The sequence below is a fragment of the Strongylocentrotus purpuratus genome, unplaced genomic scaffold, assembly GCF_000002235.5.
Source record: "Strongylocentrotus purpuratus isolate Spur 01 unplaced genomic scaffold, Spur_5.0 spur5_scaffold_6, whole genome shotgun sequence".
Classification (NCBI taxonomy): Eukaryota; Metazoa; Echinodermata; class Echinoidea; order Camarodonta; family Strongylocentrotidae; genus Strongylocentrotus; species Strongylocentrotus purpuratus.
This window is the reverse complement of record NW_022145612.1, coordinates 16,987,097-17,001,720: the sequence shown is the minus strand read 5'-3', so window position 1 is coordinate 17,001,720 and position 14,624 is coordinate 16,987,097. Positions and strand designations below refer to the sequence as shown.

General features: G+C 36.7%; 1 protein-coding gene across 6 annotated transcripts in view; it reads left to right on the top strand.

Annotated features, from left to right (window-relative positions):
• Positions 1 to 11,656, top strand: part of LOC582027 — a 40,013-nt gene extending 28,357 nt beyond the window's left edge. For all 6 annotated transcript variants that reach the window (XM_782002.5, XM_003728136.3, XM_003728137.3 and 3 more), the window contains 5 exons: positions 682 to 752; positions 1,480 to 2,856; positions 4,187 to 4,343; positions 8,004 to 8,083; positions 9,069 to 11,656. In XM_782002.5, coding sequence (XP_787095.2) covers positions 682 to 752; positions 1,480 to 2,856; positions 4,187 to 4,343; positions 8,004 to 8,083; positions 9,069 to 10,006 — 2,623 coding nt within the window. In that variant the 3' untranslated portion in view covers positions 10,007 to 11,656. The remainder of the gene's footprint in view (positions 1 to 681; positions 753 to 1,479; positions 2,857 to 4,186; positions 4,344 to 8,003; positions 8,084 to 9,068) is intronic.
• Positions 11,657 to 14,624: the final 2,968 nt, after the last annotated feature.

Here is a 14,624-nt window from a genome sequence, read left to right as displayed (position 1 = left end):
TCATACCATAGATTACTGTCAGAAAACTCAAGATATACATTTAACTGCTTTTACTTGGAAAATAGTATGCTTCATTATTTTGACTCGGTCATGATTTAAAAGGAGTTGAAATTAAATTAATGATAGATGTAAGATCCCTAAATGTTTTGAGATCAGATGATGAGCATGCAAGTGAATGCATTCCATTTGTAAAAGTTACAAATCAAATCACCTTACAAAACAGAGAGTGATCCTCAATGAATTTGTGGCAATTTGGGGTTAAAAAATAAAAACAATTGAATGTTGCATGTTACAGAGGATTTAAATTGTTAAAAGGAAGGTCCACTCTGATATTTAGCTTGTTTCACTCAAAGCAGACAACTAAGAAATATATCAATGATAGTTTGAAATTTGTTGTAAATTTCCATAATTATGAAGTTATACTTTTTTGTTTACAGGTGTTGTGTATATGTGCGGTGATTTTATAGCAAGATACATCGTAGTTGCCAATCTTTGTTTGATTGATAAAACTTCAAAGATTCGTAACTTCCTTATTTGTTACCAGATTTTGCTTAAACTTTCACTGATCTATTTCTTGAATGTTCTTGTCCTATTGAAACCAATTTCAGAGGTGGGGGGACTTTTTCCTGTAATATACTCTAAGTTAAATACAAAATAAAGCATATTGTTCTCCTTTTTCAGTGTTAGTGGAGCAGCTATGGAATGTCATAGTATCGTAGGAGCTGGAATGAGATGCAGATGGCCAGATGAAGGTATGCACTTGTTTCATTCAATGTTGTAAATATTGCTGGGTATGCTTTCATTTACAACGATTCACAATATCATGTTGTACACTATTCTGTTGTACACTATCAAAGATGTGTTAAAGTGCTTGTAATGTAGTAAATGTGAAATCTCTTTGCAGCAATAATTGAAGAATAAAGAAAAAATCACACAACTTTTTTGTGAGCCAGAACTCTTCAGAGCTTCTCAGAGCTAAATTACTCACAGCTCCTCTGAACGTGTATTTTGATTTGATTTGATTTGATTAGATTTAAATATGGTTTATTTTTTGAAGAAAAACTAATGATAGCCATTAGAGCTGAAACAAATTAAATTTACATCTTATGATTAAGAGTAAGAACTGTCCATTTAAATGCAATTAAAAGTTTATTAAAAAAAATACAATAACATACAAAATAAAAATAACACAAAAATCAACAAGGAAACAAAAAAGGACAAACTAGACAAAGTAGATAAAGAAGTAGAAAGAATTAAGGTTGAATGGAGAAATGCAGATTTGTAGAACAATTGGCCATGAATTTCTACAAAAGCATAAGTATTCAGATTTGAATGACAGTTAGGTATTCAATTTCAAACATTGGTAATATGAATCTATTTATATTTTTTGTGCCAAATTGTACGAAGTACGAAAAGTGACTACCTCAGTATGTATTATTCAAATATTGATGTGAATGTTGATTATTCTATCTTGCACAGGTTTGGAGTGTGCCTGTATTCCCAATGCTGAGTGTGCCATAGGATCCAATGCTTGCAGGTGTCTTCCAGGCTACACAGGGCCCGACTGCGACCGGTCCTGCCCCTACGATAACAACGGTCAATGTCTGACCGAGTGTCTGGCCAGCCCTTACTGCGATGCGCTTAGCTCCTGCCGCCAGGAAGTAGGAGCATGCTTGTGCAAGGAAGGGTATTCTGGGAAGGATTGTAACCTGTGTGATCACACTATCTTGTCCAACTGTACTCTGTGTCCGTACCAGACGTGTGAGAATGGAGGCAAGTGTGACCTGGTGACTTGGAGATGTGCCTGTGAGGATGGCTATCAAGGAGACTACTGCTCACTCTGTTACCCTTCTCTTCACCCCAATGGATGCGGGGACCACTGCGACCTGACCTGCGTCAATGCCTACTGTAATACTCATACTGGAGATTGCTCATGTCCGTATGGCTTTGACTTGGAAGCGGACTGTAGCTTCTGCGATCCTTTAAGAGTGACTGATCATTGCATGCGCTTCTGTCATACCATATGTCGTGCGGGTGGTTTATGTAACGTAGCAGAGGGGAGATGCATGTGCAAAGATGGTTATGTTGGTGATGACTGTCGCCTTTGTGATCCTCGCACGCATCCGGACAACTGCATAACGCACTGTCCTTCTGAATGCCAGAACAATGGATACTGCGATGTCGTCACAGGATACTGTTTATGCCAGCCGGGATATGAAGTGACGTATAACTGTGGGTTGTGTAGGCCATCGTTACACAGCGAAGCTTGCGTGAACCACTGTGAACCTCAGTGCAGGAATGGAGGTGACTGTATGTCCAGCCAGGGTCTTTGTATGTGTCCTGTAGGCTACATTCAGCATGACTGCAGTGTCTGCATACCAGGTCTTCAGGCGAGAAACTGTACCGATCACTGTCCTCTGTGTGATAACAATGCAAAGTGTGATACCACGTCAGGGCAGTGTATTTGTGAGGCGGGATGGCACGGTACATCTTGCTCCAATCCGTGCCCAGAGGATACCTTTGGGCTCTCCTGTCAACTTCAATGTGACTGCGGAGTTCACCTTTGTGACCCGGTATCGGGGGCATGCATTATTCAAACCACAACTCCGAAACCCACCACAACAACTATACCCCCAACAACTACTGCTGTAGTTGCTACCACAACTCCTGCAGAGACAACAACAGTAGCACCAACAACTTTAACAACCCAGGCAACAACTCTTCCCATTACCACACCAGTAACAAATTATTCTACAACTGGACCTCTTAATATTGTAGATCTGTCCTCAACTAAGAAGCAAGAAAGTGTAACAACCAGCGCTGGCGCTGGATTTGTACCCACTCAGCAGAGCCCAGGTGAGACCATATAGGAATAGCAAAATAATCACCAACAAAATATTAGTAATGTTTTATTTTATTTTATTGGGAATTCCAATAATGTTGTAAATGAAGTATGAAAAATGTTCATAAACTTATGCAATTATCTTTTAAAGCATACATGTAGTTATTGCTTCTTAAAAGATCACCATTAATATCTGTATTGTCTAATAGGCCATTTTCGTTATATAACCCAACTTATACTTGAGTGCCTCGATATGAATTATTTCATTCATCTATTACAAATAATTGTATTTCAAAAGTCAGAATGCAAATTGCATATATTATGTGTTGTTAGGTAGGGCAATCCAATCCATAATGTTGTTCTACGTAGTAAGCAAATAACTACCGATGGTGAAGGTGATGGGACAAACTATCATTTCCGAGGCGATCTGGATGTAGCTATCTTTCCGAAGCGAAGCTGAGGAAAGATAGCTATACATTCTGATCGACGAGGAAGTGATAGTTTGCCATCGCCTGAAACCAAGAGGTGATTATTTGCTTTATATTCCACATTTAAAACAATTTAACTACAAAAAGAAAAGGACGTGTATGCATCTACATGAAAGACACCAGGCCCAAATTCACACCAAAAAAGTTAAAAGTTTAACCCAACCCCTTGAGAGTGCGCGCATGTGTTTGCTTTAATTGCGCTCATTGGTAATGCGCGCTTAATTACGCCTGTTTTAGTGCGCTTCTGGATATTCTTCAGTGAAAGTGCGTTGCCCTGTGTAGATAGTACCTCTATCTTCAGTGAAAGTGCGTTGCACTGTGTAGATAGTAGTACTATCTACACAGTGTAACAAACTTTTTGCTTCTCCCATAAATAATGGGCGAACTTTCTTTCATCACGTGATTTACTTTTGACCAATCGTAAAGCAAGATTCTTAATATGTGGAATATAACAACAACTAATGTATGCAATTTGAATTTTGACTATTGAGATACATTTATTTGTAACAGATGAATGAAATAATTTGCATTGAGGCACTTCACAAAGGCATACCGGTATTCATAAATTTGGTTACATAATGAAAATTGCCTTTTGAATTCTCCAGAAGTAGGCTGAAAAATCAAATCATGAAAATATTTTGTCAAGTGTTTGGCTATGACATTTTCACAACTTGAGAAGGATAGTTTATTACATTTACTGTACATATCCCATTGATGTGAAAGCACTATTCTATCAAGTTGATAAAGAACAGTTTTGAATAAGGAATTATATTTCAATAATTTAATTTAACCCTTTAAAATGAAATAATGTCCTTGCCAACACAGTTCTGATAACATTGGATTTTTTTTTTAACAGAGGAAATTGCTAGCTTGGCTCCTGGACTTGTACTTGAGAATAGGCATACAAACTTCTCTTCAACCTACGTCATCGCTATCGTCATCAGCGCTATCATCCTCATCATCCTCTTATCACTCCTCATCTTCTACTTGATGTATGATCGCAGAAAGAGAAAGTAAGTTGATAATGTTTTATTTCCTCCATTATTCTGAGTGTATTACATAGTTTTACAGGTTACACGCATATTCCTATCAGTATCATACATGGTTACGGCTTTCCAAAGTCCAATGAAGTGTCTACTGTTTTTGGACAGAGAAAAGTTGTCCCATCATCTTGAAAATCAAAGCGCTTGTGAAATGTATATTTTTATGGTAGTGGAAGCCTGACCTTGTTGTTCATAGTTCTAGAGGGGTTGCACTCTGTGTCATTTTCTTTTTCTTTTCAGAGGCTCCAACTCCATTCTAACTTTTCTAAGGTTTCATTCCAGAGAAAGAAATGTATGTCCATGAATTAAAGATTTGGAAATTTGATAAAAAAATTGAATAATAAATTGTTCAGAAGTACTGTACACATATGATATACCAAATCAAAATCCAATAAGTGGTGTGCTTGCCCAACATAGCAATATGTTCCTGTTGTTACATCAATAACTCTGGGTTAGTAGTTAGTGTAACTTTATACAAGAGATGTCTACTGAATATATCTTACTTTTTTGTACTATCCATAATTTCCAGATATTTGAATATGATGATAAAAAGCATGAATTAAGGGGAAAACCGAGGTTTAATGATGATGGGGGTGGGGGGGGGGGGGGGCAGCTGTGACTGATCAGTCAGATAATTCAAGCTTGTTAAATTTCCAGCTGGAAGGATGTATTTATCACTCCCTTTTAGTTATTTTTTTAACATGATTTCCTTCTATCTTCCCATCTGTTAAGCATGGTCAAACTCAATTACAGTAGTTATTTTTGGTAAGAGTTTTTTGTTTCTGTGTTAGGATTTATCATTTGTCTAAATTTGTAGTGTAATTTTGCAGTAGACGGCAAAAGGAGTTGCTATTAATTGTATAAATTTATGGGTTTATATGCTATATGAGAAGAAAAAAACAGTAAGAAAAGGTCCATGAAAAATATACTTTCAATAATATAATTGTAATGACTTGGATATTAATTTCCTTGAAAACCAAATTTAATAACGGAATTAGACTAATGCTAACCATCCTATTTATGAATATATTCAACAACATATCTTTGTAGTTACTTGAATGTAAGTGTTAACAACAGCTTGTGAGAAATGACTTTCAATGGGCCATCTTCACCCTCTATTTTTTAAACATCTAGGTTTGAGCAGCTAATGAGCCTCCTGGATCTCATTTTGCTTTTGCCAAATCAACTTAAAATTATTAGTGGTCTTTTCTGTTTATTAGGGGGCATGTATTTTGGCCAACAATATATGCAGTGTCCTACAATATATGGCAGGATGAAAGATAGAAATTGCATTCACTTCATTCACAACGCATTTGAAATACATGAGAAAGAAGGGTTATGGGAACAAAATATAGAGGGCACGAGCAGAGGATATCACAGATGGAGAGAGAGAAAGAGAGAGAGAGAGAGAGAAGGGAGAGTGTAGGGAGGGAGGGAGGGAGGGAGAAAGAAAGAAAGAAAGAAAGAAAGAAAGAAAGTGGAAGAGAGCAGAGTGAGATACAGCATATAAAGGGAGAGATGGATGAAGAGTGGTGTGGAGAAAACTGGTGTTAGAGAATATCAGAAAGAAAAAAAGAGAAAAGGATGGTAGTGTATAGCGTTGGAGGTAGATGAAGATGGTTGCAGGGTAAAAAAAAAGGATGAGGGAGGGAGGGAGAGAGGAAGGGAGTGAGAGAGGGAGGGAGAGAAGCAAACACAGACCTCTAAGTTCATGGTTTTTCAGCTGTGGGTCAAAGAAACAGAGGGATTTATCAGGACCAGCTGAGAATAAGACAGACAGACAGACACAGAAAGAGAATTTATGGTTTCCTGTCTCAAATCTGTAATAATGTACCTTGATCAAGTACATGTGAGACTCATGATGGAAGGGAAGTTTTTTTTGAGGGGGGGGGGGGGGGGGATGGTAACATAGATGCTTGTCTGCACAATGTTTAAGGATACAATCTTTTAGTGCGACTTGTTCACTACACATTTGACAATTTTTGTATTATATTGAAGCATATTTATTTTTCAATTTTTTTTTATGAAATTACCTTATTTTCCATTTATTTGAATTGATATTCTGAGCATTAAATTCATAAAAGAGACATCATATTTAAATGGTTCTATTTGAAATGGCATAGAAACTAAATAGCAATATGACCCTTAGTCTCATTTGATTGATCTTCAAACTTTAAATCCAGAGTTTGTGAATGAACGACATTTGATGCCATAGAAACTCCTATGCTGTCACCTGCTATTTCGACATCTCATACACCAGATGAGAAGAAACAAATCTGAGGATATTTGATTCTTGGTGACAGTGATATACATGTCGAGATATGATTACCATGATTGCTCCAGGCAGCTATGCTTAGTTTCCACAGCAGTTCTGCTTACTTTACACTAACAGTTTACAAGAGGGTAACCAAAACATGGTCTAGGAAAGTTGAGATTGGTTTTGAAATCAAATTGACAGAGTGTCCTATATGTGTTGTTGAGTGAATGATGAGATTATGAGTTTTGAAACTGTTGTGATTACTTAGGATTTGATTTCATGCAATGATATTTATCTGATGATCAGGTGCTTTTGTTATATAAAACAACGCAATAGTGAGTAAATAATGGCATACGTATAACAATTGTGGTATACACTTGTTCTAGTTGCCATGATAAGTTTCAGTTGATAAAAAAGTATTGTTCTATTCAAATGAATGTTTTTTTGTATGGACTGACAAGATAGCAAAAATATGCCCAAATTATATTTAAAATGTATGAAAACAATTTCATGAAGCAGAAGTTGTTGAGATGTATGAGGGAAATGAAACTCAATAAGAAAGGAAATTGAGAGGGGAAAAAGAAATGTATTCTACAGACTGAAAGGACAGTAGGGTAAAACAAAAATAGAAAAAAGCTGTCTAAAATAAAATTGAAAATGAAGATGAAAGATGGTAAGAAGAAATGTTAAAGTCTACAGCTGGTTTTATATTTTTTCATCAAATACATTTTTATCATTTTGAGTTTGACAGAGTCGTGGATGAAGAGTACCTTAAAAGGAAATGAATAATATGTTCAGACAGGATGAGGGGTGAATGGCCGTAAATACATTCTATATTGAGGTCTCTTAGGATATGATCAGAAATTTCAGGAAGGTTAAAATGGATCAATACACTTTGTCATACTTCCTCAAAATTTTTCTGTGATTATGTCTGAAACCTTTTATTGCCTATCGGGTGGATGGACGGGAAGGCTGTAATTGGATTCCCTTCATGTAGAAATTCCTCCTGGACATGTAATGTGTTACACATTGCTTCACCTCTGACCCCCCTCCTCCTCTCCCTTACAAAACTCAGCAGTCATTAGGCTCACTTTGCCAAGTTTAGACTTTTCTGATTATCTTGTTACTTCTACAGTTATTCCTGTATCATGCAATATACAGATAATCATTCAGTAATTTCTCCCTGAGAATCTAAAATATATGACAGCTGTTTGTATGAATGTACCTATAACAACAAATGTCAGTGCACTTGTTTAGAATGATGTATACATGAATCGTGATAATTCCATTTAATTTTGACATGGCATTTGGCAGGTTCTTCCGGCATCATTTCCTTCCTTATTTTCTTTTTCTGTTTTTCGTTCTTGTTTTAGACGCCAACTACCCGAGGCAATGCCTGAGGAGATACCTCTCAACAATGTGGTGACTAATAATCTAGAGAATGGCAGATCAAGTAAGTATGATCAGGGTTGGGTCCAGGGTTTTTCCCAAGGGAAGTGGTGGGGGTGGGGGGGGGGGGGGGGGGGGGTTAAGTCCTGAAGACTAATATAATTGAGGGGACAATGTTTTTCAATGTGTAAGGTATGCCAGCTGGGTTTCAAAACATTGTTATGACTTCTTATGTTGAGAATGGGAAGTGAAGTTAGTATGAACAGTGGCAGATCCAGGATCTTGTCCAACAAGGATGGGGGGTGGGGGGGGGGGGCACTGTCACAAAACATAATTCATTAAAGCTTATCTGCCATAGTTAACAGGAGGGATAAGAGCGCCCTGCAAGGTCACTGGACAGGTGGTTATCTCATCAACTCAGCTCTCAGTTAACATAAGAAAAAGAGGATCATGGGGACCAATGGTCACCGATTAGGCATTGTTTGTTATGTAGAGGGCGCAAGTAGCTACAAGTAGTGCAGTGGGCCTTTAAGAGAAGAAGATTTCTAGATTCTACACCATCATGATATGTCTGTGGGGGTTTTGAAATGAAGGGGTGTATGACTACCCCCTTCCTCTCCCACACCCTCTCCCACACCAAGCTCAACCTCTGTTTTAGTATGAGTTCAGTGTCTCTGACTGACCTCATGTGAGTTTATTATAGTTAGTAGAAAAGGGATATTGATGACCCTTTTATAAGAGAAAAGGTTGAATGTGTGAATAGAGCCCTAACATTAAATGAAAGTTAGGATGATAATATTGTCAGTGTGGATCTTGTCAGAGAAAGGCACAAGTCCATACAATTATTAATCACTCTTATTACTCTTGGTTGATAGTGTTGAAGTAAATAAAAAGATTATTAAGAGCTGATGGTTATGAGATGCTAATACTGCAGTAACAGTCAATGTTTAATATATTATATAAGATCCATTGCAATATACATGTATACATGTAGCTACATAAAATTTGTAGGAAACACTTCAGATAAAGTACTATCCTTTTCTTTCTAGGTAACATCTATATTGATGGGATGCTACCCATCCTGAGTGGTGAGCAAACAGTAGATGGCGCTCTACCTGATCCAGCATGCTGCAATCGCAAGTCACTCACCCAGGAGCAGGTCCAGAGGCTTAGTCGGATATCAGGTGACATGGCTTTCTTTGCCAAGGTTCCCAATGCTTTGGCAGAAAGTAAGAATCCCAATCTCTTCAAGGAACCCAACAAAAATAAGTTTGGTTTGGAGGAAGGCGAGTTGAAGCCTAATAATAATGAGCAGGATGCGGGCTGTAAGGCCAGTGGCTGCGAGCCAGAGGATGAGGATCCTAAGGGCAAGCATTGCAAGGATGGGCAAGAGATTGCTGGAGGTGTCCAAGATGAACTTCTAGGGGCATGCGGTGGGGCGGCACCCGGTCCTGCGGCAACATCTACTCCAATGAAACCGGTGGATCGTAACAGTCGCATATATGAGGAAGTAATCCTGACGCACGATCCGACGGAGAATCGTAACCCACGCATGAGTGGGGAGTACTACTTACTAGAGCCTACCCCAGCATGGCAAGGAAGCAGCAGTACCTCCAGTGAGAATGATTCCGCTAAAGGTCTCCCGGATGATAGGACCAGTCAGAGCTCTAACCCAAGACGAAGCGCCGATAGCGGCATCGAGCAGGCTGCTGCCTCTCTTGCATCCCCACACTATGAGCAACTAGAAAGACCCTTGGACTTTGTGCAGCCTCGCTCACCAACTCTCTCAAAGACTGAAAAGAGCGAGGATGAGCGTGACTCTGGGGTGTACGCTCACCTGTCTAGGGCACCCGCAGCCAAGGGTTATAACAGATTGGACTTCAGTCCTCGCAGGAAGAGGAAGCCTTCCGATGTAGAATTCTTCAGCGAGAATCATTATGGACGACTCAAAGCTGACGGTAATGATGATGATAGCATGAGTGATTGATGGCAGTGATTATTCTGAAGACATTTTGGTTTGTTGAAAGTATTTGAACAAAGTGACTGAGTTTAACAGGTTGTTTGTCGTAGAGGAGGTTAGGGTGACTTTACTCCAGAATTTGAAACACCTTTGGATATTTGAAGAGATAAGAATGAACATAGAGTCTGTGAGCATTTTAAATCACAGTCTTCCCTTACAGAAGCAATATAGTGTTGCCCACTATGTAGAGAGGCCCACTGTTCACATTGTCACTCTTTTCCTCCGCTTCTGCTAGACATGGCTGTCTAGTTGACTGCATGCATTTGATTTTTGATTGTTTTATGTCAAGTTCTGGTAAGAGGTATATACCATTTGTGATATAGACCAGATTGGTTTCAAATTTTGTTTTGTGAACATGGCCTCATTAAGGGGTCTTACGATATTGATTTCAAAAGGCAAACTGAATATATGTATTCGTTAGTAGAACATTACACGAGAGAGAAAATGGTTCTGAGGAAAATGTAGAGAATAATTACCTGGTAAAAACTACAAAGAGGAGAGATTTGTGAATATGGTGCTTGTGTGAATAGGTCAGTGATGACCAGAAACTGTAATAATTTTTTCTGTAAGTGTGGGATAAAAATATTTGTCAGTCTTCGTACAAAAGTTTTGCAATTAGGCTTTTTAGGTAAATTTGCATATATCTTTCTTCTTTGGTGTCCTCCTTTTAATTTGTCAAGAAGGATATTAATTTTGAAAAAATAGTTTGAGTCTTGCTCCTGTTGCTTAATGAATTCAAAAGGAGGTATAACAAAGTATTCTTATTTAAGCATTATTTGTATATAATGTGACTCAGAAGGGTCCAGAGAATTTATTTTTCTCATTTGTAAGCAGTAAAGCAGTCCTTTTAAATCTGCTTCTCTCTGATCCTATACACATACTTACTAGTTATAGTATTGCATTCTAGGTGCCTTAATGGCTACCAGTAGTGATCATAACAAGAGAAAACAATACTGCTTACAGTATAAGTATTGGCTTGCATGGTGATGTACAGTTGTAGATTATACAGTAAACCGTAAACCGTAAACCTACTGTATAATGCACATGATGTTGACTTGAAATAGAACCTTGAATTTAATTTGTGTATTTTCATGTTTTTCATCTCCAAACTTGCATTTCCTTGAGACCAAGATTCTTTTCTTCCGAAGCCCTCATTCCTTTTTTTCACATGATCAGCCATTCTTTATAAGAAGCAAAGCATTATGACCAAGTCATTATTATTTAGCTGCATATATACGTCCAAATTTTTATATCCAATATAGAGAATATCTGTGTATTTTGAATTTGTATTGATATCTGTTTTGTATTTTTTTGTATTTGAAGAGATAAAATAATGTACATTTTGTGCATTTTTGAAATATATCCAATCTTGAAGATATGTAAAGTTGGTATTGCACAGGAATGTGTAGAAATAGTCAATGAAAAGGAGGTGAGAAATTTTTGTTTAAAGCCCTTTTTTGGTTTTAATGGAATAACCAAACAATATGATAATCAACTTTGTTTTGACTATTTTACTTCTTGAAATGGAAATATTTGTGATTTGTGATCTAATTTCAGTGGTTTGGCCTTAAAGGCAGCTGTACTTTAGAATTAAATGTTTTTCCATGAAATATAAAAGTTTATTTTTAGTTACAGTAATAGGAAGACTATTTTGGGGCTGTCTGTACATCATGCATGTCACAAGATGTGATGCAATTCTAAAACAGCATTGATAAAGGTCCTGCATTTGTGTATGTACCTTGATAATTTGAAAGTTAGAGCGAGATTGTGTGTGAGAGAGAGAGAGAGAGAGAGAGAGAGAGAGAGAGAGAGAGAGAGAGAGAGAGAGAGAGAGAGGCAGAGAGAGAGAGAGAGAGAGAGAGATATGGGGGGGGGGGGGAAAGAGAGAATTGTAAAAAGGTTGATAGAAAGAGTAAAAGGCATTAAAAATTTAACTTGTAGTATAGGATTTATATTTGATCTTCCTTGCATTTTGATAATCTCAAGTACACAGCTTACTTCAGCACTAAGCTGCTTTTGTGATTCATTTTCTTTATTCATTTTGTCTTATTGACTGAAATTTGTCAGATGTGACATTAAATTCCATTATCCTTGGTCAAATTATATCTTTATCAATAATCATGATTTTTGTAGTGACCATACTAGTAAAACAATTTTTTTTATAAAGGTGAATAAACTTTCATGTAAAATAATACACACCAGTGAAATCATACTTGAAAAGTATATCAAGTACATGTATTTAAACATTGATCAAGTGCTGAGGTGAAAGCATAACGTCTCCCTGGAAAATATGCTGTGTTATGGAAGCTATTACAGCTGTAGTGTAACATTGTCATGCATTAGAAAGGAAGGGCACAACAGAATATTCTCCCCTCCTGAATAACACATTATTTTGTCCTTATATTTGTTTCTTGTTGGCAAAAGTAATATTCCATCAAAATATATGATCCCATCAAAAGAACATCTAGAAGATCTTCCTATACTAATATTTGTTGCTTGTATTTATCAGCTTGTAAAAATATTTTTTGGCAGCAGTGTGTTATATATATTCATTACTAAGGGTCATAGAGAAAGTTGCTTCCAGATTATTTTGTGGTGCTTTTTATTCAGAGGAGATTGACATTTTGATGCACTCTGTAAATATTCCATAGCATTTCTGAAATCCTGGCAAAATATTCTTTGCTTGTGCAAGGAAAGGAGAAAGTAATTGAATTGTATTCAATTCTAGAATGTAAGTTGGATTCTAAATGTAAATGTGTTTGCTATTGAGATTAGGCAGTTCATGACATTTCAATATTATCAAAACATGCTCTTTATGTTGACCATGTTTCTGTGGAGGAAATCTTTAATAAAATCAGCACTGACAATAAGATAACAGCAACAGTTGTGAACAGCCCCTTGTTTGTGTTTTAAATAGTGCTAAAGTATTCTAATCAAAACTACAAAGAGATAAGCAGGAGGATATGAGTTAATTGATACAAATTGAACATGTGTAACCTGCTAGATTTTATTGACATTTAAGTAATATTGACTGCCTGCAGAGCAATACCACATATATTGCCCGAACCGAAGGACGGTATATGACGAGTTGTATTGTCCTGAAGGCAGTCATTATTACTATTATTAACCACATCAGACATAGAGAGCAAACAAGAAACTTTTAATATCTTATACTCTTAAATTATGTAAAATACAGTTGCCCACAGGTTTTCCTAGCATGAAAAGTTGCAGAAACATTGTCAAACCAACACTGCATGTGCATCCGGTGCTTGGCGATATTTTCAATACACTGCAAACAGTGTGCCTTGGGTGTGATTATTACGTCACAATAGAGTGCTCGCAAAGTGTGCAGGTTCTCATACATGTAATAGATGCACAATGAAAATTATAAAATACCCGGATGTTGGCTTTACATTATTGCCCGCTACTTGACTTTTCTAATCAGGCAATAATATTTGTTCATTGGCCAACTATGTATAATGTATTGACCTGCAAATTACACACAAAATCCCATTGACTTTGCTGAGCGGTCAATATTTTTTTCACCCTTTGTGTTGTTGGCTTATCAATTTAACTTTGAGGGCAATAACATTTGAAAATTGCCCTGCTCAGATGTCTCTATCGGTTGGTAATACATTATATCCCACAATTATAAAGCACATCTTACTTCATGAATTACATTTGACCCAAAATTATATTCTCCATTATTGACCATTTGATAAAATTTCTTTTATCTCATTAGTGATTGATAACATGCAAAGCACAATACAGACCAATCTATTTTTTCTATGAATATATTTTCCTTCCCCTCTCTCTTTATGTATTTCACATAATCCACGGTTATCATTGCACAATAATACAAGATCTTATGACACGACCTCACGTAACAAGAATAAAAATTGGCTATGTTCATGGGGCTGCCACAAGATAAACTTCACAATTACAAGTTAAAATGATTGTAAAAATTATGCCATAGAAATTTTAAATGAGATGTTAGACAAGTAATCATCCACTATATGTAAGTTCTTGTTTACAGGAAGTTTCAGTCAATTTGATTTTGATGCCCTGTGCAAGATACTAAACTAAAATTACCCTGGCATATCAACATCGCTATCTTTTTTTCTACTATTGTCATTGATAGTGTTAGCTCTTGATGGACTTTAGAATTTGCTCTACAATGAATAAATAACACAAAGTAAACTTTCATGATATATTTCATTCTATCTTTAATAGAACAATTCAATTATACATTAGACGATCGATGTACAAAGTAACATCAGATTAATAAAAATATATATCTGCACCATGTTTATAAATTTATTTATTAGAAAAATATACAAGTGAACGAGCATAATCAAACATAATATTATTTCCATACAGCAACACATTCATACTTAGTACCTTGGATAAGACATTGCTCCAAATGTCATACATCATACACTATGAATATGACGAACACAGAAAGCGGACAAAATATACAGTTCCTCAGGTAGACAAAGGAACATCCCTTCACTGCTATTATGTAAAAAGGTGAATATGCATGTGACGCCTGTTCTACACATTTTTACATAATAGCAGTGAAGGG